Here is a 15,975-nt window from a genome sequence, read left to right on the forward strand (position 1 = left end):
TGGCTCTGGTTGAACTTCCACCCGGGAACCGAGAGGTCACTGGCTGGACTCCCTCTCTGGGCACATGCTCAGGTTGCAGGCTCAATTCCCAGTGGGGGGCGTACAGGAGGCAGCCTTTCGATGATGTTTCTCTCTCTATCCCTCTCCCTTCTTCTCTAAAAATCAATAAAAACACATTTAAAACAGAAAGTGTCCCAGAAAGGAAAGTACTTCCAGCTCGTCACTTGCCAGCCAGTGAGCTGCCGAGGAAGGTCTTTGCCTCCCATTCCCCAGGGAGCCGGTGCTCCCTCTGCCGTGTTTTGAAAGCCGTCCTCATTACTGCTGTTCCCGTGTTTGATTAGACTCCCAGTGTCTCACAGGAAAGCTTAGCTGCCCCCTTCCTTGAGGATGCTGAGAACAGTGCTTTTATTTTTAATATAGTTTTTAAAAGTTTTTGATTATTTTTGGAGGAAGGGAGAGAGAGAGAGAAACATTGACAGGCTGCTTCCTGCACACCCCCGACTGGGGATGGAGCCCGCAACCTGGGCATGTGTCCTTGCCCCCAATCAATCATGTGACCTCTTGGAGAACAGTGTTTCTATTAATGCCAGGAGCTATCATCCTATCTAATAAAGAGGGAATATGCTAATTGACCATCACACCCTCACAAAGATGGTGGCACCCACAGCCAATAAGGAGGGAATATGCTAATTGCCACACCCTCAAAGATAGCGGCGCCCACAGCCACAAGATGGCAGCGCCCAGTCCCCTCGGCCCTGCCGGGGCACCTGCCTCCCCAGTCCCCTCAGCCCCCTAGCCGCTCAGGGCCGGCCCAAGGCGCAGGCAAGCCTTGGATGGTGGCTGCCCAGTAGCCCAGGGCCAGCCAAGGCTTGCGCTGCGGGCAGTGGCAGCAGCAGAGGTGTGATGGGGGCATCACCTTCCCCTGATCGCTGGGTCGCCTCCCGCCCCTGAGGGCTTCCGGACAGTGAGAGGAGGCAGGCTGGGCTGAGGGACAACCCCCACCACCGCCACCCCCCCCCCCTCCCGGCTCATGCGCTGGGCCTCTAGTTTTACAATAAAACTCATTTCTGGACAGTTTTAAAGGAGAAAACCCCTCCCCTGTAGGCCTTGTGTGCTTAAGCTATGAATGAAGACCTAGCAGGAGCAGTCCAGGCCGGAATCACATGAACTCTAACGCAGAGACCAAGGACCCTAGGACAACCCAGCCACTCACCCAGCTGCATGGGGTATTGCAGACCATGGTGGGGCTCATGGAGCTCCTGACACCGGCCGTGGAGGCCAAGTCCAGACGCCAGGCGGGAGTATGGAGTGCTGCTGACTAACAGACCTTGTTACACAATCCACTTATGCGCCTATGAACAGGTGGGGCTCCTGGGGGGTGAGGCCTGAGCAGTGTTCACGGGGACAGGGTTCAGCGGGCACAGACGGGTTGGCAGCCTGGCTGTGGGCTGACGCAGGACCCTTTGCCACCCTGGCCCCGAGGACGGCTCTACATGTTAGAAAGTCCTTGACGTTGAGCTGAGTCCGGCCTGTTGCCATGTTGCCAGGAGTCACAGATTGGGGCTAATCATTCATTTCAAGATGGCAGCACCTGGGGGTCCCCAATTACAGAACACAGAGGTCCCCTGACTCCATTTGGAGTTGTCTTTGTAGATGAGGCAGTCTGGGTGGGAGCCTGACCAGGAATGTCCGTCTCCTGGGACTTGAGCACCTCCAACTGAGAAGTGAGGGGTGCGGGGCGATGATGGAAAGAGGGTTTGAACTTTCTAGAAAGTCAGCTGGCTCTCCTCGGTCCTGGGGAAAGGGCTGGTGGTCACCATTCACTGACAGGTAAGTGATTAAGCTGCGCTCTGGGTTACAACTAGGATTTCACTTCCAGTTCTGGGCCGAAGACCTGGCAGTTAGGTTTCCTGGTCTGACGTCGGCCTTGCTCAGGTCCAGAATGTCAGCTGAGCCTTGGCCAGTTTGGCTCAGTGGATAGCGCATTGGCCTGTAGACTGAAAGGTCCCAGGTTCGATTCCAGTCAAGGGCATGTACCTTGGTTGCAAGCTCAGAGGCAACCAATTGATGTGTGTCTCTCACATCGATGTTTCTGTCTCTAAAAATAAAAAATGTCAGCCAAGTTTCGTTTCCCCATGTCTCATGTCCCTCCACTCGTCTTAGAATACACTGGAAATCCAACTCTCTGATACTGAAACGATCTCCATCCATGAAAATATGGAGAATAGCCCCTCATCCAACTTAACGTGGCATTTGGGGGTAACAGCCTGTGAGGTAAATACTGGTGCTGTGCGATGCCGACTGCCAAGCAGCATGGCCGGGTGCACGCAGCCCAACACCCGAGTTGTTGAGCCTTTATTCCAAGCTCAAACTTTTCAGTTACCAAGTACGTAAACCAGGGGGGACATTGGCAAATGACATCTCACATGATCAACTTCTGGCTTTATTACTGTATATTCACTGCGTCATCTCAAGCTCCTGGGGACGTTTTGTGGGGGGAAGGGAGGCTGGGCCGTGGTCAACCGTGGCCTTTTCAAGCCGTTCCCATCTGACACCACAGTTACTGACGAGTCCCGAGGCTGTACTTCACACCCACGCGATTCCTTTCATAACCATAACTGGCAGTTGTGAAGTGGCCAACATGTGTTGACTGCATCATTGTAAACCAGGGGTGGGGAACCTTCGGCCCGAGGGCCATATAGGACCCATGAAATCATCTGGTCTGGCCCAGCCAAAGCATCAGGGATAAGTTAGTTAAATGTTTGACCAAATATAGCAGGCTAATTTTTAAGTTGATAATTTTGTATGGCCCAGGAATGATGTTACAGATATCCAAAGGGCCCTGGGCAGAAAAAGGCCCCTCCAATTTGAGCATTCGTTACCTCACTGGCATTTTTAAAGGACAGTGATCCTCCATAAGGCCTTCCATGTCATAGAAATACTCCTTCTACCACATCTGCATGAAAAGGCTGCACGTCATTACATCTGTAGTTCCACCGCAACTATGCGCTGAACGCTTCCCATGGGCTGGGATCGTCTGATTTGCCAGGGACCAGGGCACCGCCTGGCACTGCCACCGAAGGCGTCACTATCAGATGAGCTTCAGGCTGCCCTGTAATTACTTTGTTCTGCAATTGTGACAACCCAGTACCATGCATTTGACAGTAAATCATACCCTTTATTTTCAGAGTTTCTGATCACAGACAATTATTCCGTTAGTGTCCTCGTGTTTAAAATGAGCAACGCCCTACATTGGTATTCTGCAACATTCAGAAATAAAGACATTATAAAAATATACTCATCCTTGCCCTGGGTGGTTTGGCTCAGTGGATAGAGCGTTAACCTACGGACTGAAGGGTCCCAGGTTCGACTCCAGCCAGGGGCACGTGCCCGGGTTGCAGGCTCAATCCCCAGTGGGGGGTGGCATGCAGGAGACAGCTGATCCATGACTCTCATCATTGATGTTTCTATCTCTCCCTCTCCCTCTCTAAAATCAACAAAAATATATTAAAATATATTTTTATATATATACTCATTCTTGAAAACTCTAGTGTGTCTAGTGTGCGATACTTCCACTTTGGCAATGCAGAGTCTGCAGGGTGACCCCTCGGTGCCACCCAGAGATGACCGTGTGCTAGGATTTCAAATGGTTCTGTGGAGCACAGCGAGAGACTGACCCAAGTGTAAACTCCCAAACATTTCCCCACGGACCAAGGACCTGAAACTGAAACAACGCTCTGGTGGGGGAGCTGGGGGTCACTGACGTCCAGGAGAGGTGCCACAGGGAGAGGTGAGCGGGTTCCACGAGCAGCAGAGCAGCGGCCAGACGGCGAAGACCTGCCTGTTCTGGCTGCCGCACCGAGGACCCGACATGTCCTCCCATAGATGCTGCCTGCGCCTGAAGGCACCACCAACCTCCATGGAAAATACTTCACGTCAGGGGTCTCTCTGTGAAGAGAGAGGACCGGAGCGGAAGCCTGATTCCGGCAGGTGACAGCCAGTGCTCCCAGCATGCAGCAGGCCCTGGACTTCAGCAGGGACAGCAGTTTGAGGTCCACAGTCATGGGTCTCACACAGACAGCTGTTTGCAAGGCACTTCTGCAAAGTCAGTAGGAGGAGTGGGGAGAGTGGATTTTCAAAGTTCATCTTCAACGGCAACAACAGTTGCATTGCTACCATGTTGCAAAATGACAAGTGCACTTGGCAGATTAGCGGCTTATCAAAAACCAACTCTTAGAAACTTCTAGATTCCGAAAGTCCACAGGTACGAATGTGCAAACCCTGACGACGTCTTCAAAATGGTTCCGAAAGGCGAGGCCCTCGCTCCTGAGCTCCTAGCTGCCCTGCTCGGATGGAGGTCACTGGATATCCAGCCGCGACTGCACAGTCTTGCAGCCCCTGTCGGAGTAGATTTTTTCATCTTTGGGGAAAAACGTCATTTCCTCTGCCACTCTGGTGACAACGTCTTCGTCTACGGCGGAACCGCGGGCCTTCATCTCTGCCCGCACACACATCTTCACGTGCGTGTACTCCAGGGGCAGGAAGGGGATGAAGTAGTCGATGAGGTTTCTGTCTATCAGTCCGCTGCGCCACAGGCCACCTGCAAAACAGCCGTCACAGTCACCTGGCGAGCCCGCTGCTCTCACGGGCCCGTTCTATCCCGACCACAGCACACCTTCGTGTCTTTACCCCTTAGAAGTCTTTCTGTCACTCGTGCAACAAGCCAGAGGTAAGGATCGGCTGGCTGCCCCTGCTAACTGGCTTCCAGAACGTGTCAGCCTAAGAAATGGCCAGCCCGGCCAGTGGGTGAGCATCGAACTATGAACCAGGAGGTCAGGGTTCAATTCCCGGTCAGGGCATGTGCCTGGGTTGCAGGCTTGATCCCCAGTGTGGGGCACGCAGGAGGCAGCCAATCAGTGATTCTCTCTTCACTAATGTTTCTCTCCCTCTCTGAAATCAATAAAGATATATTTAAAAAAAGAAAAAGAAAGAAAAAACAACAACAGAGGAAACGTCCAAACCTATAGAGAATTTTTATAAAAGTTTACTTTGAGCCAGAGGACATGCCTAGAAGTGTGATCTCAGCAAACGGGGAAAAAGCCTCCCGGAATGACAGCTTTGCAGCTGCTTTTACGCATTTAGAATTACGGAGGGAAAGGAAGGAAGATGAATGAAGGTGGGAGAAAGCCAGGTGGGTTGGATTAGGGTTAACAGGATTATGGGCTCCCTGAGGTGGTTACGCCTTTGAGGGGTCTGGAAAAGAGACTTACTCTAGCAAATCAAGGTGTGTTAACCTAGATCAGTGGTCGGCAAACTGTGCGGCTCGCTGGCCCCTTGAGTGTGGCTCTTCCACAAAATACCACGGCCTGGGCGAGTCTATTTTGAAGAAGTGGCGTTAGAAGAAGTTTAAGTTTAAAAAAATTGGCTCTCAAAAGAAATTTCAATCGTTGTACTGTTGATATTTGGCTCTGTTGACTAATGAGTTTGCCGACCACTGACCTAGATGCTCAGAAACAAGGGATGGGCTTGCTTAGCCCATTGTATGCCGTAAGCGTCTGTAGATGCAAGCGGCGGACCTTCCCCATACGCCACATGCATCTATAAAAAAATGTTTTCCCTAAGTGGCAGCCCTGACCAACTTTAAAATAATTTTTCGTGAGAATTTTTCAACTGGAAATATTTAAGAACACCCGACTTGTGAGTAATATATTTGTTTTTATAATATTCATTGAAAATTGATTTTTCTAATTAAATTAAAAATATTGTGGCATGTGGGGATGGTTTCTGTTTTGGAAAAGTGGTAGTTAACTGGTTAAGGCAAAGATAAACCTTTCACTAAAGAAGTTACATGCTGCCCAGCTGGCGTGGCTCAGTGGTTGAGCATTGACCTATGAACCAGGAAGTCAGGGTTCGATTCCCAGTCCGGGCACATGCCCAAGTTTCAGGCTTGATCCCCAGTGTGGGATGTGCAGGAGGCAGCCGATCAATTATTTCTCATCATTGATGTTTCTGTCTCTCTCTCCCTCTCCCTTCCTCTCTGAAATCAATAAAAAAATATATTTTTTAAAAGTTACATGCCTGGGGTGTGACTCCCGATCAGGGCCTTCCCAGTTAGGAATTTATGATCAGATCACCCCCTGAGGTCACCTTTCAGAGAACCCCTAAGAAACACCCCGAGAAAGCCCCCGGTCCGCAAAGCCCCGGCGGCGAGCAGGTCCTGCGGCCTCTGCGAAAGGCTCAGAGGGCCCTGCTGGCAGGTGCGGGGCGGCACCGGGACACTCACTGTGCTTGTTGTTGAAGACTCCCACCGACAGCACGTGCTCCAGGTCTTTCAGCTGAATGTCCTCCCTCCTCCTTCCCGCCCGCCAAAACTCCAGGGCCGTCTTCGTGATGAGGTCCCCGCCTGCGTTGCTGGGTTTGCCCAAGAAACAAAGATTAAAACCACATATAAGACTTCTGTGCCTAGGGGCTGGGGGAGGTAGAAGAGGGTAACGGGGATAAATGGTGAGGGAGGGAGATTTGACTTGTGGTGGTGAACACACAATACAATATACAGGTGATGTGTTATGGAATTGTACCCTGAAACCTGTATCATTTTATTAACCAATGTCTCCCCAATAAAGTCCATGTAAAAAAAAAAAAAAAAGACTTCTGTGTCTAATCAGGAAACACACCTGCTCTAAGGTTTATACTTAACCAAAGAATATGACTAAGTGCTACCAGACAAAGAAAAAAGTGTCTGCCCTCAAGGAGCTTAAAATCTTTGTTTAGAACCTGCTACATAACGTCACCACTTTACGCAGAAACATGTGCGGTAATGAAACTGCCTGTTATCAGCCATTATTGAATTCATTTTCTCCTGCCCGCTCTGTGCCACGCTGATACCAACAGCCGGACAGTGAAAGAATCAGGAAGTCACTCTGTCCCTGGGAAACAGGATGCGGATGGTCACCGGGCCTCGTTCTAGCGCTGGGAGGACGAGGGGCAAGTGTGTCCCTGAGAAACCACCTCCCACCAACCTGAGGAAGATGAAGATCGCCTTCCGGTACGACACGCCATCCACCTGCTCATAGTAGTCCAGAAACGGCTTGATGGCGTCGATGACCCCGGGGTGCAGTTTGTCCATCTCATCAAATATGAACACGGAGCTCGCACAGGCACTCACGTTGCCCCGAATCCACTTCCGTAACTGGTCCTAGACCATCCCGAAAAAAAAAATAGGACGTGGAGGCTCAGAGGATGGGCCAAGGGGTGCAGAAGGGCTTCCCTATCCCTCGGGCTCTCAAAGGAGGAAATCAGAACTTTGGGGTTTCACAAAGAACTCTTAGAAACTGCACCCTAACTTCCATTCGCTGGGGAACCGCTTTTCCAAAATGTTACCTATTAAAAGTGGAAACTAGCAGAGACAGGTGCTGAAATGCAAAGAGGTTTTTTCCTAACTCAAATGCCTGCGACATGTCACTTTTTAAAGGAACAGGACACATGAATGCTCATCAGTTCCCTGTTAACCAACCCACAGCCTTCCTCTCGCGGTGCACGGAAATCTCAGCGTCAGCAGACACGCGGAGGACCAGGAGCTGGAGGAAGACCCGCAGCGCCGAGGGCAACGCCCCGAACAAAGGACCAGTGACTCTTCCCAAAAAGCATTTCTTCCCAGGCTTTCTTGAAACAAACAAAAACACACCCAGGCAGCAGGCCCTCTGTGGAGCAAGCAAGCACACGATTTCCTTGTTGGCAGCCTCTCCCACCTCCCGCCCGTGGGCATAGACCCACTTTCACTTCCTCCCTCGGTCCAGTTTCGGTTTCTTACTTCAGTCCCCACCTACCAGTAGGAACATTAACTCTTACGAGGATGACATTCACTTAAACGAGAACCCGACCAGACAGCTCACTATAAACCAATGTGGAAAGAACATCTCAAAAGGGGTGGTCTTAAGGGTCAGCCGTCTGCGGCTCTCATTGGAAGAAGGAAAGCAGCGCCACGGGCGGGAGCCTGAGCGAGCCGTGCCCGGCAAACCGTGTATCCTTCAAGACTGACCACCCCCCTTCACCGGGGTTGTGAGGCAAGGCTGAGCGAGCTCATTCTCTGCAGAAAGCAGCCACCCTGCGACCTGGAAGTTAGGAGATGTGGTTCCAGTTTCTGACATGCTACCAGGTCACAAAGATTGTAAGGTGCAAGTGCCTCACCCCTCTTGCCTCCATCTGTTAATGGAAATATCGCCTACGCCACTGTACTATGTTGGAATCAAGCGAGGAGGAAGTTGTAGGAGAGCGTTACAGGGGTGAGTGTCCTTGTCAGCGGGGCCTGGGGCTATGCAGTGGGCAGAGAAGCAGCGGAGGCTGGAGTGAGAAAACCGGCGGCCCAGGCGAGCGGCGGGTGGACGGGATAAGAGGGTTCCCTTGCCTGGTACAGTTTTATCTGCTGCTCGTGAGGGAAGTGCAGAGTCGACACAAACAGGTGCACAAAGTTACTCTTCAGGCCTTTTGCATGAAGGTTTTCAGCCACAATTTGGCTCACAAAATTCTTGCCTGTGCCAGCCCAGCCGTGCAAGGAAAGAGTCAGTGGTTTCTTGGGGTTGTCGTTGTTCCTGAAGCCGGTCAGCGCCTTGAGAATCACCTCTGCGGCCAGATGCTGCCCAAACAGCTTCTCCTCCAAAGCCAGCTGGAGGGCTGCAGGAGCCAGCCCGGGAACAGAGAGAGAAAGGCACGTTAACCCGGCACCAGCGAGGCGGCCTGTCCCAGCCGGCCAGAGAGGCACCGGGGCAGGGGGCCCCGCAGGGCCTCTGCCAGACCCCGGGCTGGCCATGAGGCGGAACACGGGCTGCAGCCACAACAGTGCCACTTGCAGGGAAATGCACTCCATGGACGAGTGTCCTCAACACTCCAGTGTCTGACACGGAAGCCACACGTGTCCGTTCATCCAAGGACTAGCCCTCTCTCCACTGAGCTGCACGCTTTCCCCAGCCACCCCTGCTGGCTGGTCAGAAAGCCCGGGGCCAGATGTGGGCATTCTGGGTGGAGGCCACACACCTGAAAACCACTCAAGGGTCAGGTGACTCAGAAGGGCTGACCACACTACTTTCAGTTTCTTCTTACTGTAATCCATGGAGTCAGAGCACCGAGACAGGGACGTGGACAGGAAAGGGACCACGGGACCAGGTCAGGGAGGCCGGCATGGCAGTCCTACAGACTCACAAAAATTCTTTACAGGTTCGAATGTTCTTACCTTAACACTTTCTCCCGCCTCCCTAATCTATCACCAATGACCTAACCCACTTGCTCTTACCCTTAGATTCTGATGTATAAAATAAGCAGCAAAACTGCCATTTTCCGGAGCATTTTCTCAAGCCGTTGAGATTTTGCTTCCCGGTAATTGTCAGTTTGTCTCAAACACATTCGTATGAATCCTTACAAGTGTGGGCGTTCCTTACGTCGACAGGAGGCACGGCTTCCAGGGCTGCAGTCCCGGCGGAGGCCCCACCGGTCCTCTCCCGCCCCCACCGCGGTGCCCGGCGCCCGCCCGAGCGGGCCGGTCCCTCGCGCCCCTCCACGCCTACCCGCCTACCCGTCGCGTTGAGCGGCCGCTGCTTGGGGCAGCACTCGGCGAAGCGGCAGTAGGAGAAGTAGCCGGTGATGATGGACGCGGCCCCGATGGCGATGGTCATGCTGATGGGCTCGATCGCCGCCACCGCCCGGGCCGCCAGCAGCAGCCACAGTGCCGCGCCGCTCGCGAGCCGCCCGGCCGGCCGCATCGCCCCGCTCCCAGCGTCCACAGTCTCTGAACCGCCCGCCCGGCGGCCCAGGGTCCGGCCGGACTTCCGGGTTGCGTCACTTCCGCCCCACAGGCCCGCCCACCCCGGATTTCCGGCTCTGGACCACCATCTTCGTGAGTGGCAGGCAAGGTGTCCGGCGACCCTTAGCTTGGGTTGAGCCCCGCGCCTGGTTCTTCGGTTTTGCTTTCTCACGGGTTTCTCGTTGACCCCCGGCTTTGATTTCGCAGGTCCCCGCCTTCTCCGGGAGCCGTAATGAGCGTGTCCCCCCGCATCAGGCCTTTAGGCCCACCCCCCGCCTGCCTTCCGGAAACGGCTCCGGGCGCTCTGCGTGCCCCGCCCACGCAGACCTGACGCTGGTCCATTCCCGCCGCGGCGCGGGGCGGGTCCCTGGCGGGCGCTGGACGGCGGCGGCGGGGACGGCTGGCCCCGCCCTCGGGGCTCCAGGGCGCGGGAAGGCGGGCGAGGGGCCGCGGCCACACCGAGCGGAGGGAGAGCACCGGCCGCGGGGCAGGGGGCTCCTGTCTGCACTGGGAGTGAGAGTTCGCCAGGTGCAAAGGGAGGAGGGGCGTGGCCTCCGCAGAGAGCACGGTGCGGGAGGTGCCGTTCGGGAAATGGAACTATTTCACGTGATGGAGGCTGGTGAGAAAGGATTGAGAGCCAGGCAGAGCCTGGGCGGGAAGCCTGGCAAATGCTGTGAGGAGTTTGGCCTCTGTTCTGGAGGGTCAGAGAGAGCCAGAGAAGGTTTTACTTGGCGAGCGGCATGGCCAGGTCAGAGGTCACTGTGGCGGCCGGGCTTGGGGACACAGCAGGGGCGAGGACAGACAGCCCCGCCCTCACAGAGCTCTCGGGCTACTGAGGGAGACAGAGGGCCAGCAGTGTGTGGACACTGGTCAGTGCTGTGACGTGGGACACCAGAGGAGACACCGCCTCCATGTTTCAGCAGCTCTGAGCATGCCTCCTTTTTCGCGGTCATGGGCACCTCGCTGCCATGCTCTTCAGTGCCCTGGCTGCTGCCTGTGGTACAACCAGAGGCACTGGCATCATGGCCACGCCCATCATGGGCCAGAGCTGCTCATGCAGCCCATCATGGCAGAGGGCACGCCTGGCATCATGTCACCTGCAGCCTGGCGGTGGCAGTCCCTGAATGAAGGCATTCGTCTTCTACAGGAGTTTCCTCCACCTGGGCCCTGGCTGGAGTGGGCTGGCCGCTGGCCTAGCCGTTGGCATTGTGGAGGATGCCAGCACGTGGGCACTGCCCAGCACCCCAGACTGTTCGTGGGCACGACCCTGACCCTCACCTTCACAGGTGCTGGGCCTCTGCAGCCTCATGGTCACCCTCATCCTCTCCACACCATAGCCCCTCTCCAAGCCCACCAGCCACTGGATATGATGTGAAGACTGCCCCCTCCTCGTTCCAGAATGAACAGCCTGATACACGCAAGGGGCAGTCCCCCCATAACTGGTCTTTTTTAAAAAAATATTTTTGTTGGTTTCAGAAAGGAAGGGAGAGGGAGAGAGAGATAGAAACATCAATGATGAGAATCATTGATCGTCTGCCTCCTGCACACCCCCTGCTGGGGATTGAGCCCACAACCCCAGGCATGTGCCCTTGACCAGAATCGAACCCGGGTCCCTTCAGTCCACAGGCCAATGCTCTATCCACTGAGCCAAACCAGCCAGGGCTCATAATTGGTCTTGTAAGTGCGCAGTGTCCTAGTGCCCATTGTCTTGCCCCCACCAGCCCCGTGCCAGGGACATCTGGGTCCACTCATCACCCTCAGGTCCGCTGACCAGTGAGGATGCTGGCTTTGGCCACACCCACCCATCTCCCTGTCTGTGGAGCAGCTCTTCCATCTCCCAACTATACAGTCATCTTCAGTGTCACCCTGTGGGGTTCCCGTGTGCCTGAGCCTTTTTGGATGGAACCACCGTCCTCCAGCCCTGCCTGAGGGCTGTGTGCTGGGCCTGCCAGGTCCCGAGCCGTGTCCAATAAAATTCTCTGATGTGAAAAAAAAAAGCAGCAGCAGCGGCAGAATACAGAGTGGCCCATGAAAATGTAAAAAATGTTGAGTGACTGTGCTGAAAGGGAGGATCCCAGGGGCATGAGCTGCCCCCCACCCCCCTTGTTGGGGAGAGAATCTGATCAGACCAACCTGGTCAGCAGCCACCAGCAGGAATGTTGCTGCCCCTGGCTTCCTGCCCCACCCTGTTTCCTTTTAAAAACATATTCTTTTTTTTTTTAAGGATTAGAACTCTTTTAAAAAAATATATTTTATTGATTTTTTACAGAGAGGAAGGGAGAGGGATAGAGAAAAACATCGATGAGAGAGAAACATCAATCATCTGCCTCCCGCATACCCCCTTTTGGGGATGTGCCCCCAACCAGGGTACATGCCCTTGACTGGAATCCAACCTGGGACCCTTCAGTCCGCAGGCCGATGCTCTATCCACTGAGGCAAACCGGTTAGGGCTAAAAATATATTATTGATTTCATAAAGGAAGGGAGAGAGATAGAAACATCAATGACAAGAGAGAATCATTCATCGACTGCCTCCTGCACACCCCTCACTGGGGATCAAGCCCAAAACCCGGACATGTGCCCTGACCCGGAGTTGAACCATGACCTCCTGGTTCACAGGTCAATGCCCAATCATGGAGCCACACTGGCCGGGCTGCTTCTGGTACTTAGATCCACATTTGGTTTTAAGGCTGTACCCTCGATTTCATAAACTGTCCGAGCCCATGGTGGCTGCCCTCGGCGTCACCGTCGCTGGAAGGCTGGTCCCTGCTCCGCCTTATGCGTCCCATTCCCTTTACTCGCCTATGAGTGTCCGCTTGGCGCGTTGCCCGCGGCGTTTAAACCTCCTCAGAAACGGTCAGAACCGCTTGGCTGGAATGGTGATGCCGCTGTAGACAGACAGGGCTCTGCGCTCTGCCCTCGCGGGGCTGGGGTTTTCAGGACCAGAGACAGCGCACCCTGGTCCGCACCTGTTTCCCCGCAGCTCCGGGCTTCACTGAGGATCCTCTCACTGATGGACCGGGAAAGCGCCCCAGGCGGGCTCCCACCGAGGGAAACACCAGGGGGTGCTGGTGAGCTGCTGGTCTGAGGACTCAGAAACGCGGGTTCAAATCCCCACTCACCACCCTGACCTTCAAAAGGTCACACAAATAGTGACAACAGAAAAACTAAAAAAACCTGGATGATGTTCAATGCCAGCTGTGTACATGGAGGCCTGTTCTCATCCAAGTCCTGCCAGTGTGTATATGACAGACAGGCGCTCGTGTACAGAGGGGTGCGTGGTACTTGGTGTTCCCCTTCCTCGTCTTGTACACAAGGATTCAGGTTTATCTGTGTGAAATCCTAATGGCTGTGGGCCCACGGGCTGCCAACCTGCTTAATAAGCAAAACATCCGAGGAAAGAAAATCTGATGTGCAGAGGTGCCCAGGGGCCAAGGGAGGGACCCGAGTCAGGACCGGAGCGCCTGCCCGTCTCCCTCCTTCTCTCCCCACTTTCCCTCTGTGAGTCTGGTCCGTTCTCCGCACAGCACCTGGCTGGCTGTGCGCTGGTCCAGACACCCAGAGAGGCCACACATTGATTCTCTTCTCCCCCCTCACCCTCCAAACTCCAACCCCCCAGGGGAAGGGTTTGATTGGCCCAGCCTGGATCCGGCGCCCCTTGATCCAATCAGCTGTGGCCTGGGTTGGGGGTAGCATTCCCTGGGGTGAACGTGGCTGCCCCACTGCAACTGGGTGACGGAAGAAAGGGCTGTCCGCCCGCCAGGGGAGGCCATGGGTTCCCTCCACTAGAGCAGGCAACTGTGTGATAGATGCTCAGAGATACAAGCCGTCTTATCCCCGCTCTCCCCGGTACAGTGTCCACGCTGGCCACACCGTTCTCACTGCCAACAGTCCTGCCCGGCCTGCTGGCAGCACCCAGTGTGTTCAGTCATTCACCTGACAGCGTCTCTGAGCACCGCCCGCCCGGGTGCAGGCACTGGGGGAGGGGAACAAGGCAGACAGGAAGCTCCTCCCTGTCCCAGGGGCTGTGGTGGACAGACGGTAAGCAAGGGACCCACGCCCCTGTCACGTGGGAGGCCACACACAGCAGCAGGAAAGCCAGGCGCTGCGCTCCTGTTCTGGACGACCCCTCTCGGCGCCGATGCTGAGCTCCTCGGACCCGTGCTTTAGCCTCTCTGAATCCCAGCGTCTTCACCCAGGAAGTGGAGGTCTCCACGGCTTTGACCAGGGCCCTCAGAGAAGCAGACCAGCCGGGCATGTTTACTCGGAGGGCTGGCTGTTAACCATCAGGCCCTTCGACAGAAGCCGGGGCGACTGCTCTGCGCGGCGGGATGGGTGTCTTGTGGAGGACAGGAAGCGCCTCTGGCTTTACCCGGCCTGCAGCTGACAAGGGGCCTCCAGTCTCAGAGCCGCTGCCATGGACACGCACCTCCCGGGCCAGAGACGAGACTTCGTGTCTCACGGCACCGCCATGCCAGTCCATGTTTGTGAGACAGATAGATGGCTGGACGCTCCTCAGTCCTGAGCTGCATACCCGGGAGGGGAAAGTCGCCCAGATCTTTGGGGGAGCAACAGTCCCCAAAGTCGGTTAAAGAGGTAAGGTAGCCGAAACCGGTTTGGCTCAGTGGATAGAGCGTCGGTCTGCGGACTGAAAGGTCCCAGGTTCAATTCCGGTCAAGGGCATGTACCTTGGTTGCGGGCACATCCCCGGTAGGGGGTGTGCAGGAGGCAGCTGGTCGATGTTTCTCTCTCATCGATGTTTCTAGCTCTCTGTCCCTCTCTTTTCCTCTCTGTAAAAAGTCAATAAAATATAAGAAGAAAAAAAAAAAGAGGTAAGGTAGCAGTCAAGACCAACTTGGCAATACCTGGCAAGGTTGAAGCTGTGCGTGCCCAGAGTTCCCTCTCTCCAAGCCTTTGTCATAGCGCGTGAAGAAAATCAAAATATAGGGACAGTCCGCTGGGGTCACTGGAAGGGCTGCTGGACAAGGTGGCTGGGCCCAGGGCTCTGGCTGCCCCTGTTCCACCCATCCTCCCGCCTGTACCCCTTTTATGGCAAGGAGGGTGCAGAGCCCGGCCTGGAGGGGCCCGTACTTTTCCGTCACTAGGGAAATGGATAAACAATTTAGTCCCGCAATGGAATATTACATAGCAGATAAACTGGATGCACGTGAACTGTATGCATCAATGTCTATAAATCTCAGGAACCAGAGTTGAGCGAAAAAGTAGCAAAAGGGCATGCATAATACACCATTTTCCCCCATTTTTTCTCTCTTTTTTTTTTACAATATACAAAATAAATCCATTACCAGATAGTAGATACAAAATAATTAGCCATTTACATCAATAAACATTAATATTTCAAGAAAAACTTTTAAATATAATATTACATGCAATTTTTTAAAATATATTTTTATTGATTTTAGACAGGAAGGGAGAAGAAGAGAGAGAAACATCAATGATGAGAGAAAATCATTGATGGACTGCCTCCTGCACCCCCCCTTCTGGGGATCGAGCCCACAACCCAGGTATGCCCTTGACTGGAATCGAACCCAGGACCCTTCAGTCCACAGGCCAACGCTCTATCCACTAAGTCAAACCAGCTAGGATAGGATACACCATTTATTTTCACATTGTTGATGGATACATTCATGTGTAGTTAAAGTGAAAACAAAACATGCCCTGGCTGGCGAAGCTCAGTGGTTAGAGCATTGGCCTGAGGACTAAAGCCTCCTCGGTTTGATTCCAGTCAAGGGCATGTACCTCGGTTGCAGGCTCGATCCCAAGGCCTGGTAGGGTGTGTGCAGGAGGCAACCAATTGATGTGTTTCTCTCTCTCTGTCTCTCTCCCTCCCCTCCACTCTTTCTAAAAATCAATGGAAAAGTATCCTCGAGTGAGGATTAACAACAACAAAAAGATACTGAGAGCTGAGGGAAATATGGCAAAATGTAACATCTATTACTTCTGGGGTGTTATTTCCTCTGATGAAATAGTTTATAATTAAATAAAGGCGTTAACGTGGCCTCCAGAGAGGTCCCCGGATGACGCCTGGAGAATCTGGCCTCTGGTAACCTGGAGAGGGTGCTACTTTTGTCCTGAGACCAAGGCTAGAAGGCATTCATTTCCCCAAATCTTGTCTCGCACCCTGCTTGTCAGAGGGAGGCTGGTGTACTTCCCACGTGTAAC

The 15,975-nt window shown here is 54.0% G+C and overlaps 1 protein-coding gene across 1 annotated transcript; it reads right to left on the reverse strand.

Moving 5' to 3' along the window:
- Positions 1-322: 322 nt before the first annotated feature.
- Positions 323-10,033, reverse strand: TOR1B (torsin family 1 member B). The gene is made up of 5 exons (XM_079790054.1): positions 9,566-10,033; positions 8,405-8,670; positions 7,020-7,195; positions 6,284-6,411; positions 323-4,600 (listed from the first exon to the last, which is right to left on the reverse strand). The coding sequence occupies exons 1-5, from the start codon at positions 9,750-9,752 to the stop codon at positions 4,359-4,361; spliced, it is 999 nt and encodes a 332-aa protein (XP_079646180.1). The 5' UTR covers positions 9,753-10,033; the 3' UTR covers positions 323-4,358.
- Between the last annotated feature and the right edge of the window lie 5,942 nt (positions 10,034-15,975).

Source organism: Cnephaeus nilssonii, assembly GCF_951640355.1.
Source record: "Cnephaeus nilssonii genome assembly, chromosome: 14".
NCBI classification, from domain to species: Eukaryota; Metazoa; Chordata; class Mammalia; order Chiroptera; family Vespertilionidae; genus Cnephaeus; species Cnephaeus nilssonii.

Bases quoted from the DNA above. Each gene is read 5' to 3' on its own strand.
- TOR1B (XM_079790054.1), bottom strand. From the start codon at position 9,752: ATGCGGCCGGCCGGGCGGCTCGCGAGCGGCGCGGCACTGTGGCTGCTG. The intron at 8,671-9,565 runs GTAGGCGGGTAG...TGGCTCCTGCAG, and splicing joins GCGGCCGCTCAACGCGACGG to CCCTCCAGCTGGCTTTGGAG. The intron at 7,196-8,404 runs GCAAGGGAACCC...GGGATGGTCTAG, and splicing joins AGCAGATAAAACTGTACCAG to GACCAGTTACGGAAGTGGAT.